Source organism: Tamandua tetradactyla, chromosome 18, assembly GCF_023851605.1.
Source record: "Tamandua tetradactyla isolate mTamTet1 chromosome 18, mTamTet1.pri, whole genome shotgun sequence".
Lineage (NCBI taxonomy): Eukaryota > Metazoa > Chordata > Mammalia > Pilosa > Myrmecophagidae > Tamandua > Tamandua tetradactyla.
In genome coordinates, this window is record NC_135344.1 from 11,043,426 (window position 1) to 11,057,889 (window position 14,464).

Consider the following 14,464-nt stretch of genomic DNA (forward strand, 5'->3'; position numbering starts at 1 on the left):
CAGTAAATATAAAAAGAGGAAAAAACTGTAGATATAAATATAAAATCCAAAAGGCAAAATGGTAGGACAAAGTACTGCCATCAGAATAATAACATTAAGTATATGGATTGAGCTCCCCAATCAAAAGACATAGATTGGCAGAATGGATTAGAAAACAGGACCCATCTCTATATATTATCAACAGTAGACTCACTTAAGATGCAATGACAAAAATAGGTTGAAAGTGAAAGGTTGGGAAAAACTATTTCATGCAAACAACAACCAGAAATGAGCAGGAGTAGCTATATTGATATCAACCACTTGAACTTCAAATGTAAAATAATAAAAGAGACAATGAAGGGCACTATGTATTAATAAAAGGAACAATTTAACAGTAAGATCAATCATGAATATTTATGCACAGAGCAGAGTGCTCCAAAATACATAAGGCAAATACTGACAACATGAAGGGAGAAGTAGACAGCTCTACCATAACAGTTGGAGACTTCAATTCCTCATGCTCATCAATGGATAGAATATCTTGACAGAAGATCAATAAGGAAATAGAGATTTTGAATAATACAATAAATGCACTAGACTTAACAGACATTTACAGAACACTACACTCCACAACAGCAGGATACACATTTTTCTCAAGTGCTCATGGACCATTCTCAAGGATAAACTATATGCTGGGTCACAAAGCAAATTTCAATAAATGTAAAAAGATTGCACTCAAAACACTTTCTTGGATCATAATGGAATGAAGTTGGAAATCAATAAGAAGTAGAGGGCCAGAAACTTAACAAATGCATGGCAGCTAAACAACCAGTGGGTCAAGGGAGAAATTACAAGAGAAATCAGTAAATATCTTGAGGCAAATGAAAATGAAAGCACAACACATCAAAATTTATGGGATGCAGCAAAGGCTGTGCTGAGAGAGAAATCCATTGCCTTACAGGCCCATATATTTAAAAAGAAGAAAGGACAAAAATTGAGAAACTACCTGTTCACTTGGAAGAACTAGAAAAAGAACAGCAATCTAAAACCAAAGCAAACAAAAGGAAAGAAATATGGAAGATTAGAGCAAAAATAAAATTGAATATATGAAAATAATGGAGAAAATCAACAAAACTAGAAGTTGTTTCTTTGAGAAAATCAATAAAATTGATGGACCCTATTTTAGTTTGCCAAAACTGCCAGAATACAACACACCAAGAGATGGATTAGCTTTCAATAAGGGGATTAATTTGTTAAATACTTATAGTTCTTCAGAGGAAAGGTAGCTAACTTTCACCTGAGGTTCTTTACTTCATGGAAGGCACAGGGTGATGTCTCCTGGCCTTATCTCCTGGCTTCTGAATCCAAAGGCTTCCCCCAGGTTGATTCCTTTCTGCATCTCCAAACATCAAGGCTGAGCTGACAGTGCTGAGATGAGGTATGCTGAGCTACTGAGCTCTCTTCTGACCTCTCTTTTATGCCTCCAGCTAATTAAATCCAACCTCACTCATTATGGAAGGCACTCTCCTCAGATGACCATAAATATTATCAGCCATAGATGAATTTAAACTATTGGTGATTTATGGCAACAGAAACAGAACAATAGGGCATCACCACCTGGCCAAATTGACACCTGAACCTAACTACCACAGACCCTTAACTAGGTTGCCAAAAAAATTAAGAAGATCCAAATAAAATCAGAAATGGAAAAACAGACAAAACCACCAACCTGCAGAAATAAAGAAGGTAACAATTATATGCTAAAAACTAGACAATGTAGTTGAAATGGACAACTTCCTAGAAAGGCATGAACAACCAACATTGTCCCGAGAAGAAATAAACAACCTCAACAAACCAACCACAAGCAAACACAGTGAATCAGTCATCAAAAAGCTCCCAAAAAGAAAAGCCTAGAACCAGATCACTTCACTTATGAATTCTACCAAGCATTCAAGAAACAATTAGTACTAATCCTGCTCAAATTTTCCAAAAAAAATTGAAGAGGAGCAAAAACGACCTAACTCATTTTATGAAGCCAACATCAGCCTCACACGAAAGCCAAACAAAGATATTACAAGAAAAATTTACTGACCAATCTCTTTAATAAATATAGATGCAAAAATCCTCAACAAAATACTTGCAAATCAAACCTAGCAGCACGTCAATGGAATTTTACACCATGACCAAGTGGGGTTTATTCCAGATATACAAGGATGGCTCAAAAAAGGAAAATCAATTAATGGAATATATCCTATCAATAAAGCAAAGCAAAGAACCACATGATCATTTCAATTGATGCAGAAAATGCATTTGACAAAAATTCAACATCCCTTCTTGATGAAAATGCTTCAAAGGAAAGGAATAGAAGGGAACATCATCAACATGATACAGGGCATATATGAAAAACCCACAGCTAACATCATTCCTAGTGGGCAAGCACTGAAAACTTTCCCTTCAAAATCGGGAAAAAGACAAAGATGTCCACTGTCACCATTATTATTCAACACTGTTCTTGAAGTTCTAGCCAGAGCAATTAGACAAGAAAAATAAATAAAAGGCATCCAAATTGGAAAGGAAGAAGTAAAACCCTCACTGTTTGCAGATTACATGATGCTAAATGTGGAAAATTCTGAAAAATCTTTAGTAAAGCTACTAGAGCTAATAACTGAGTATAGCAAACTGGCAGATTACAAAATCAACCCCCCAAAATCAATAGTGTTTCTATATATGAGTGATGAGAAATCTGAGGATGAACTCAAGAAAAAAATTCCATTTCTAGTAGCAACTGAAAGAGTAAAATATTTTGGAATAAATTAAACTAAGGACACAAAATATCTATACACAGAAAACTCCAAGAAATTGCTAAAAGAAACCATGGAAGACATAAATAAGTGGAAGGGCACACTGTATTTATGGACTAAAAGACTAAATATAGTTAAGATATCAATTCTACCCAAATTGATTTATAGATTTAATGCAATACCAAATAAAATCCCATCAACTAACTTTGAAAAATAGAAAAACCAAAACCAAATTTATTTGGAAGGGCAGGGTGCCTTGAGTAGCTAAAAATATCTTAAGAAAGAAAAATGAAGTGAGAAGTCTCATGCTACCTTACTTTAAAGCATATTATGAAGCTACAATGGTCAAAATATAGTGTTACTGGAATCAAGATAGATAAACTGACCAAAGAAATCAAATTGAGTTTTCAGAACTAGACCCTCTCATCTATGGAAAATTGATCATTCATAAGGCAGTCAAGCCAATCCACCTGGGAGAGAGCAGCCTCTTCAACAAACGGTGTTTGAATAACTGAATATCCATATGCAAAAGAATAAAAGAGTATCCATATCTCACGCCCCATACAAAAAATTAACTCAAAGTAGATCAAAGACCTAAACATTAAAGCTAAGAAGGTAAAACTTTTAGAAGAAAATGTAGGGAAATATATTATAAATCTTGTAATAGGAGGCTGTTTCCTAGACCTTAAATCCAAAGGGTGAGCATTGAAGAAAGAAATAGATAAATGGGATCTCCTCAAAATTAAATACTTTCGTGCATCAAAACCTTTGTCAGGAAAGTAAAAAGGCAGCCTATGCAATGGGAGACAATATTTGGAAACCACCATATCAGATAAGTGTTTAGTATCCAGAATATATAAAAAGATAGACACTTTTCAGAAGAGGAAATACAAATGGCCTAAATGCGCATGAAAAGATGCTCAACTTCACTGATTATTAGGGAAATTCAAATTCAAACCAACATGGCATATCATCTCACACCCACTAGAATGGCCATTATAAAGAAAACAGAAAATGAAAAATGCTGGAGAGGATGTGGAGAAAGAGCCACACTTATCCACTGTTGGTGGAAATGTAAAATGGTACAACTGCTCTGGAAGGCATTTTGGCAGTTCCTCAGGAAGCTAAGTACAGAATTGTCATATGATCCAGCAATCCCATTTCTAGGTATATATTCAAAGGAATTAAGGCAAGGACACAAATGGACATTTGCACACTGAAGTTTATAGCAGCATTATTATGACTGCCAAGAGATGGAAATAGCCCAAATATATGTCAATAGACGAGTAGCTAAACAAGCTGTGATATATACATATGATGGAATATTTCCCAGCTGTAAGACAGAATAAAGTCATAAAGTATGTAAAGTGGATGAACCTTGAGGACATTATGCTGACTGAAATTACCCAGAAACAAAAGGACAAATACTGTGTGGTCTCACTAATATGAATTAACATTAATGATTAAACTTTGATAGTTAAAGCTAAGAATACAGATTATCAGGAGATAGAGATAAGGTAGAGATTGGGCACTTGGTGCTGAAGGAATACAAACTGTGCAACAGGACTGACTGTAAAAATTCAGAAATGGATAGCACAATACAACCTGTTTTAGCACAATAATATAAGGACACTGAATGAAGCTGAATGTGAGTATCACTACAGGAGAAGGGTGAGGGGCACGTATGAAAGTAGAAGGAAAGTTAGAGGATAAAAAGATAAAGATTGAGATGGAATAGCTAGGAATGCCTAGAGTGGACAATGATAGTGATTAAATGTAAAAATATAAAACGTTTTTGCATGAGGGAGAACAAATGAACGTCAACATTGCAAGGTGTTGAAAATGGATGATATACAGGGGAAAGTACAATCAATGCAAGCTAGGGTCTCTAGTCAAAAGTAACATTGTATTATACCTCCACTGACTGTAACAAAGGCATTATGCCAGTACTAAATGTCAACAGGTGGGGGCCATGTGAAAGAGGTATAGATTCTTTGTGGAAGAAAAGAAAATGCTTTCATATAGATTATGGTGGCAAAGTCATGGCTATTTACTTAGGTTGGATTGTATGGTATGTAGATAAAATTGTTTAAAATGAACAGAGAGAAACAAGTTCTAGAGAAAATGTGGAGAAAGAGATTACCTATTCACTATTGGTAGGGAAGCTGAGAGGTGCAGCCCCTCTGCAGGGCAGTGTGTTGGTTCCACAGGAGACTAGAGGTGGGGTTGCTACATGATCCTGAAACCCCATTGTTAGGTAGGCATCTGGAGGAACAGAGTGGAAACACTAATGGACATTTGCACGCCGGTGTTCATGGCGGCAATGTTCAGATTCACAATGGATGGAGGTGGCCTAAGGGTACAAAGACTCAGGGCAGGAAGGGGGAACTGTGGACTACTGAGCAGCCAGAAGAAGAATTGAAGTTGTGAGGCATGCAACTAGGTGTATGAACCTCAAGAATTGTATGTTAAATGAAATGACAGAAACAAAAAGACAAATATTATCATGCCTTAATCATATGGGCTGTAATGTAAAAACATGGTGAACTGAAGTAGGGAGCATGAGTTATTAGGTGGAGCCTATTGTAAAGGGTGGTAGATTGTAAGCTCCTACAGTAGGTTATTTGTATATCATCATTTCCTGTTTCTTTGTCTTGTCATCTTTTGTTGCACACTGTCCATTTCAATGTTTTAATGTGATAATGGCATTTAGTCCCCAGGTTGTCTACTCCTTGTGTTTGTATCCAGCTAGTGATATGACAGAGATTTTCTTGAGTGCCAGGAGTTAACTAAAACAAAGAAGCCAATGCAAAAAATCCCTTTCACAGTCCTTGTAAATTGTCTATGTTGACTGGTGTTTTTCTTCAGAGTTTAGCCTAAGGCTAAACAAAAGCCATTTAGTTTACCACATACTGTCCAATGGCTTTTAAATTTAAAACTATATAGAAAACACTAAACTGAATGTCTCAATAAACCCAGGTGCATTCTCTGCTCTTAGCTTTCCTCAGCATCCTTCCCTTCTGCTATCTCTTCTACTGATGCTAACATCAAAGCAAAACAAAACAAAAACCTTCCTGCATGGAATGTGTCCTGAAGTACACAAAAACATCGCTATAATGTAGACAGAAGCAGGCTTTATAAAAGCTAGTTAGAACTTACTTATTTTCTTATTTTATTCACACCCTTCCCCTTAAAAATCGCATTTACAGAGAACACTGATTCTAGAACTGGAAATTTATCGGTATAAAACATTTTAAGGTGGGCCATGTGGCTGAGCAGGTAGAGTTGTCACCTGCCAAGCCAGAGACCCAGGTTTGCTTCCTGGTGCCTGCCCATGCAGAAAAAATTTAAAAACAAATAAAACTCTGTCAAATAAATATAAAATAGTTTGCCTTCAAAATTCAAAGATTTTTAATAATCAAAATTGTGAAGAGGATATTTTGTTCAGGATAGTTTCCTGCTCTGGGAGGTCCTAATACTTTACACAGGTGAAAACATACCAGATTATGAGACATCTACAGTGGCAGTAATATTTGAGGGCTAGCGGCCATATGATGCACTATGATGTGCTTATCATTCAAACTTGAAATAAAATGAATTATTTTCCAAGGTAACAAATTAATGTTAGAACTCTCCTCTTTATGCTCAACGTATGTCTGGGAATAAAAAATAAAATATAATACTGTATTGAAAAGATACATGATATAGGAAATTTTTTGAAGTCACACAATTTATAATAGTTAAAGGCAAAAGAGTCCTAAATCATATATAGCATGCTCAGCTGGATCTTAAAACTAAAATTAATAAGGCTATTTGATGAAAATAAATTGATAAAGCAATTTATTTCAATATTCTCTGGCATCTTTACTCCATGTTATTTCAAATGCTACTTATAAGATTTATAAAAACAATGTATTTTATTATAAAAATAGTGAAGGCTATCAGTATATAATACACATTTTAGTACTGCATGTTTATCATTCTATTATTCCTATAAAAGCAAATAGACATATGTGTATGTATACATACACATATGTCTATATATATATATATACATAGAGAGAGAGAGAGAGATCAGGATCCATTTAATTTGCCTTGAATAGAATACTACTGTAATGAATGTAATGGGTGCTGTTCTGATTTAAAAGAAAAGTTATGCCAAGATTCATTAGATAAGATGCAAAATCATGCCAAATTAAAGAGATAACCAATAAATTATACTTCATTAAAATTAAAACTTTCGCTGTCTGAAAATCAATGTGAAGAAAATAAAATGACAATCTACAGATTAGGAGAAAATATTTGAAAAATATGTATCTGACTAAAAACATGTGCATTCATAATGTATAAGGAATTCTAACAACTCAATAATAAGAAAACTAAGTCCAATTAAAAAAAAAGAAGAGTGTAGGAACAGATGCTTCACCAGAGAAGACATGAATGGAAAAGAAGCATGTGAAAAAATGCTCAAGATCCTTAGTCACGAAGGAAATGAAAATAGAATCTGATACCACTACACATCTATTAGGACAGCTGACAATAAAAATAGACAACACCATGTACTCACAACGTTCTGGCACAATTTGGGCTCTCCCATGTGCATTGATGGGAATGCAAAATGGCAAGCTACACAACAGTTAGGCAGTTTCTTATGTAGGTAAACAGAAAACTGCCAAATAACCCAACAATCCCATCCTCTAAGTATTTGCCCAAGATGAATGAAAAGTTATTTTCATACCAAGGAGTCTATGTGAATACTTTGAATACCTTTATTGATAATTGTGTGAAACTAAAATCACACACATGCTATTACTGAGGGAATGGATAAACATGTGGCACATTCATACAATGGAATACTATTTAGTAATAACAGGAATGAACTACTGATGAACGCAATAACATGGAGAGATCTAAAAAGTTTTAAGTTAGGTGAAAGATGTCAGATATAAAAGTGTACAGCTTCGGCAAGCCCATTATGTGACTTCCTATGAAGGCAAAACCATAGGCAGAAAGAAAATCAAGTTTTCCAACAGCAGAACAGGTAGGGAAGGAAGCTGACAACACAGGAACAGAATGGAACATTCTGAGGGGGACAGAAGTCTTCCATATCTTGATTAGGTGGTGTTTACAGAAATGTATGTTTACCATTATTGAACTGTATACCAAAACAAGCATGCATTTCAATATATGTACATTATGAATCAATAAACCCTACATTAAACAAGATGGAAACACACACATTATTAGATTCCTTTTTTTGTTGTTGTTTAAAATGTCTTCATCTAAACCCTAACATAAAACCAATATGATCAAGTGTCTTGAAGGAAATGAGGTGGGAAAACTAAGTCTGGGTATAGATTACTGGCCTTGCACACCAAAGTGTTGCAATTTATTTTGATTCAATGAGATGATTCTGTGTAATTCTGCTCATGTAAAAATCACACAGCCTTATTATCAAAGAAGTATGAGGTAGATGTTAGCATGATTAATCAGGATTGTTTTTCATCCACCCTGCTATAACTCAGATTTAAAAATTGATATGTTATTGTCATCAGAGCCCAGAGGATTTATAAATCTTTTTACATTTCTGAATATTAGTGATTTATAAAGCTTTCTCTAGAATAATCACAATTTTGAGTCGTACGTTTTGGGTAAGCATAGCATACTGAGCACACAAATTATGCCAGCAATGTGTTCTTGAAAATTCACATACATAATTACACACATGTACATGTAAACATAATAACAAGTATTTTTAATGATGCTATATTGAGATATATGCAGACACCATATAAACCATCCAAAGGGCACAATCACTGGCTCATAGAATTGTCACATACTTGTGCATACAATCCATGATCAATTTTAGAACATTTTCATTACCCTGGTAAAGAAATAGAAAAACAAAAGAAACTTCAAATCATCCCATTTCCTAATGCCCCACTATATTGACCAACAAGAGTATTTTTAAAGGCTATATGAAAAGAAATCTCATCCTCTACATCTGAAGTTCTATATATATATTTTGCACTTGAATGATAAATAATGCTTATTCACTCATTTGTAAACTCAGTGCTTGTTGATACTTTTAGATTAAGAGATAGGGAAGAAAAATCTATTGCTTTTTTTTTCTAATATTAAGAAGTGGAATGTTTATCAAATTTCATGTTTAGTTTAATTTATTTTGGCATAATTTAGCATACTTATATTTGTTTTATGTACACAGTGTATTGAGTTTTACTTTTAAAAGTAATTCTTTAGTGGGGTGCGAGGGTAGTCCAGTGGTAGAATTCTTGCCTGCCGTACGGGAGACTCGGGTTCAGTTCCTGGCCCATGAATTCCCCCCTACCCTCCCCTAAAAAAAAATTCAACACCATTCAACAAATGGTGTTGCAATAACGGAATAGTCACAAAGAAAAAGAATGCAATGTGACCCCCACCATACAGCATACACACAAAAATTTTTTAAAGGAAGTATGAAATTACATCTAAATTTGATTCATATGCATTAGAAAATGTAATAAAATTGCATTTCATAAAATGAGGGAAGTAATAGAATCAATCAATAGGAAGTCAAATAGAAAGGGACTAGGAGAATACTTACTGACATTTTCTAAAATTAAGAATGAAGATATTTTATTTATAAACCTTCAGCATTTTGTCCAAGATTTTCTCTGCCATTTGAATGTCTCTACTGGATGTGTCAGCCCCTGGTATTTCCCTAGGAGATGTGCCCTCTTATACAAGCTATTTATTTTGGTAACCAACAAGGTAGTAATTCTGCTGTGACCAGGCCTGAAATAAATTGAATGTATTAATATGGATTTTATCCCAGCTGATAAATTCCAGAACTGTATAATTCTGAGTTATGTTTTATATGCAAGTCATGCTATATCCCCACTAAGACTACTTACTTTTATATTTTAATCTTTATTTGGCATTTTTCTTGAGAGATTGTCACTAAAATTTTTATAGAGTTTTTTTAAATGTTAAATTTACATGCATATAGAAAAGTATACAAATTAAAATTTTGAACGATGCATTTTCTTAAAGCAAACATAGTCATGCAAACAGCTCTCGCAGGGAGAATTACAGTATTTCAGCACACCCGAAGGTTCTTCCCCTTAGGTTTTCTTCCAGTCCTGCCTCCCAAAAGTAACGACTATCCTAACACCTAACCTTAGAACAGTGTTGTCTACTTTTTAAACTTTTTGTGAATGAGGTTTTATGCTACGTATTTCTTTGTGTCTGCCTTCTCTCACTCTCCATTTTAGTAGTGAAATTCATTCATACCGTTTTGTATTGCAGGGTGTTTTAATTTCCTAAGCTGCTCCAGCGAATATCATAAAATGGGTTGGCTTAAATAATGGGAATTTATTAGCTTACAGTTTTGAGGTTGAGAAAATGCCCAAATCACCAAATCAAGGTGATGCTTTTTTCTAAAGACCATCTGCTCGTGATTCTTAGCTCCTCTGCAACATGACAAAACACATGGCAGTTTCTGCTGGTTTCTCTCTTTTCTTCCAAATTTTGTTCCTTTCAGCTTCTAGGTTCCATGGCATTCCCTCTTCCTCTCCCTCCCCTTCCCTTGTGTGTGTGCTCATTTTGTGTATAAAGAAATCCAATAAGAGGATTAAGACCCATCCTGAATAAGGTGAGTTACACTCTAACTGAAGTAGTCTCATTGAAAGGTTCTATATACAATGGGTTCACACCCATAGAAATGTATTAGATTTAAGAAGATAGTTTTCTGGGGAATACACAACTTCAAGCTACCACATATGGCATTCCATTGTAATTTTTTTGTATTCTTTCTATAGCTTTTACACATTTGGACTCTTTTCAGTTTGGCACTCTCATAAATAATGCTGCTATAAGCATTCTAGTGAAATTTTCTGGTGATATACGTATGCAATTGTATAGGAACATATCTAGGAGATGAATTGCTGAATCTTAGAGCATGCATGCCATCAGCTATCATGGGTACTGACGCACAAGTTTCCAAAGTGGCTATACCTGTATCCATCAGTATTGGCTGAATTTCGACTGCTCCAAACCCTAGCAACACTTGGCATTTTATGTCTAATTACTTAGGCTCCTGGTGGATATTAATTAGGAATTTTAAATTGAATATTTAATTTATTTCATTTTAATAAAATGTTATTTTTTAATTACTTTTTTTAAATTAATTAATTAGTGGGGTAAGGAAGTAGAGTTCCATGTGAGTAACATCACTGGACGTAAGCCAGCAAAAAGTGGAAGCTGATTTTGAAAGTTAAGATGAATATAGTAAACTCTAGAATAAACTCTAGAGTAAACCCTAGAACAGCCACTAGAAAAAAAAACCTTTTAAAATGCATTGAAAAAGTCATTTAATAAAATGTTACATTAGAAGATATCCACATAAGGTAAAAGAAAGCAAAAATAGAAAAAAAAAGACCTGACCCCTACAGATAAAAATGTGAAATCACAGACGTAAATCCAACTGTATCAAAAAAAAAAAAGGAATATTCCTGATGATTAAGGATGTCAAACAACTTTTTGATGGTCATCGAATATTTAGGGATTATTTTTTAAGTTTGGCTATTACAAGTGATTTTCACTTTTTTTTTCTTACTTTTGAGTCCTTTGTACATTCTGCATTCAAGTCCAAAAGATGTATTGCAACTATCTTCTCCTAAAGTGTGACTTCCTTTTTATCATCTTAATGGTATCTATTGAATAACAGAAATTTTTACTGACCTAAATCATTTATTGATATGCCAGCTCTTTCCACATTGTGATGAGGTGCCAAGTTGTTATGATGTGACCTACAAATTTCATTGTTTCTAAACTCTTGCAATCACTATAACTTTATAATAGATCATGATAGCTAATATTTCAAGTCCTCTACCTTTGTTCTTCAGATTCTCCTGAATATTCTTCACACTCTGGAATTTCATTTTAATTTCTGAAATCAGCTTGTACATTTCCACTAAATTAATGCCCTGTGTTAGGCCATTTAAGTCTCTTAATAATTTTGGACAGCTTATACTTCTTCACTGACTGAATTTTACAATCCATAAACATGTTGTACCCTTTCAATTTGGGGTCATTTAAAATTTTCCCTAAAATTTGGCATTTTTAGCCTGGATTTCTTGCACATTTTCATTACATTTATTGCTAGCTATTAATATTTGGGGATACTATTATATCTGGTGGTATCATTGTTTTTGTGTGTTACCTATGGATGTAATTGTACCTGCTAAAGTTTCTTACTAACTTTGAGTTTTCTGTTATTTTTTGGATCTCTATACATAAAATCAATCATAGCAAAGAAGGCAGTTTTAGTTCTATTTGCGCCTTGTGCCTTTTATTTATTTTGAGCTCATATTGTACTATCTAGGACACTCCTGATAATATTGAAATATCTCATTACTGAACTTGGGAGTGGAAAAGTGGTTCACTAATTCGCCAGTAGGGACAATGCTTGCCACTGGCCTTGGTAGACATGCTTTATCAACCACCATATTTTACTTTCCCAAATGTTTTTGTCAAGAATGGGTGTTGAATTCTACTAAATATTGCTCTGAATCTATCAAGATGGGCATATAATCTCTCTGTCTATTAATGTTGGAGTTATGGCATTTAAGGGAATGACTAAAACAGGGGATGTGAAGGTCTTTGTTCAGCTGATCCCTCAGGGAGCACCTGATACCTGGTAACTTCTGCATTGAGGGGAGAAAACTGAGCAACCTGACCTTGTGATTGGGCTTAGGCAGCAACTTCCAACTTTAATTGAAATTTGCAGTTGGGTCATCATTACCTGTTTTGTGCCATTTGCTCCAGGTCCTAATGATCATCAGGATGGAATTTTCTGAGAACTGGTTTTGCGAGCCTTGTGGTGAGTCTGCTAGTGAAAAGTGACATAGCAAGAAAGAAAGGAAAGGGGCAATGGTAGAAATGTGATGGAAAGTCTTAAGAGCTTTACACATTGAATCTTTCTGTATATTAAACCCTTCTCCCCACAGCAGTGACTCTCTCATATCTGGAGATTCTTGGGTATAAAGGGAGCAGGCAAATGTACAATCAACAATGAATGCTGATTCATTCATTCAACAGACATTTACATTGTATGAACTATGAGCTGGATACATCCAGCCTCTCGGGTTGCAATGAGAAACAAAGGTACACATGGTGTTTGCATTCTTGCAGTTGTACAATCTAATGATTAAAAACCTTCATAACTGAAGGATTTTGTACAAAGACCAAAAGTTGTATAAATAAGCTACTAATTTCATATATGTTAATCATTTGGTGCCTCAAAATAAACTCAAGGATTGAGACAATGGAATGACTGATGACTTTGATTTTGAGGTTGAATCAAATCAAATAATTTATTAATTTTGGAGCATTATTTATTTAGTTCATCCACATACTAAAAGTATAGAAACATGAGTGGCTAGCATCTTTTTGGCTAATGTATATGCCCATGAATCTGTTTATACCCAACTTCTCTTGCTTCACTTTACTTGTTTCATTTACCACTTTTCTAGGATGGATTCTCCCACAGGTGTTGCAATGAGAACAACTCTATATTATTTAATGATTATCAAATAAGATTAGTATGCATTAATGCATTTCATCTGCTCAAGCCAGATGAAACCATTCACCTCTCAGCAGTTATTTAAATAGTCTGAGAAGGCCTCACGGAGATAGCTTCTCCAAATTCAAGACCAGATTTTATCTGCCCTTTCTATACAGCTCTAAAGATATATTTTTGTATGGAGAAGGGAGCCAAATAAAATCCTCGGTAACAATATTCTAATAGAGGGCTAAAACCTGCTGTGGTCATTCCGAAGCAGAGGTCACTTCCTCTGCCTACAATTGAGTCATAACATCATGAAAGTCGTTACTTGCCTTTGCTTCTGTCCTCAGTGATCCCCGGGTATGTGTCACCTCATTAAAATCAGTAACCTACTTATATTCAGGCAGAGGATAAAAATGTGTATACACTTATTTTTTCCCTAGCTAAATTAGATGTTTCAGTGGAAAAAAAAATAATCAGATAAGTTTTTAGCAATATCTGATTTGTAACTCACTGCAAGGACAGTTAAAGAAGATTCAGTAGAAAGGGGAAAAAAGCAGAGTAATTTTAATGGGAGCTGCCGATGTATGTGAAAGTATAATGATTAAAATAGACCTTCTGAATTTTAGTTGCAAAGACATACTATGGTCTAATTACTTAGTCGCTGGGAATCATCAGAAGGCTGATAGCCTTGTAGGAAGATTAGAGGAAATTTTAGAGAGGAGCCATTTAACTGAATGTAGCTATATAGCACAAGAAATATCAACCTAATACAAAATAAACAACCATTTTTTTCCCCCAACAAGGTAAAGAGAGGTAAGAAAAGCAAAATAAAATTCTGCATTGAAATATGTAATCACTCAAGGGAATTCTTTAATATAAGTATCAAAACCATATAACTGGAGACAGCAAACTCAGAGAAATCATTATTATCAAAGTCATTTTGGGCTAAGCATAGTGGCTTTTTACCCTCAAATGTGAATCTCTTTTTACTTTTTTTATTTTTCACAAGGCTAAAGACATTTAATGGATAGACTTATTTTTTAGGTTTTTGAAATATTAATAAAACCTTTTGAAAGACAAAATACAGGTATGTTAATCAAAATTTCAAGATTAT

General features: G+C 34.4%; 1 protein-coding gene across 2 annotated transcripts in view; it reads right to left on the minus strand.

The window, feature by feature from the left end:
* Positions 1–14,464, minus strand: part of LOC143662519 (uncharacterized) — a 98,887-nt gene that overhangs the window by 17,970 nt on the left and 66,453 nt on the right. For both annotated transcript variants that reach the window (XM_077136111.1, XM_077136112.1), the window contains one exon: positions 12,586–12,669. In XM_077136111.1, coding sequence (XP_076992226.1) covers positions 12,586–12,599 — 14 coding nt within the window. In that variant the 5' untranslated portion in view covers positions 12,600–12,669. The remainder of the gene's footprint in view (positions 1–12,585; positions 12,670–14,464) is intronic.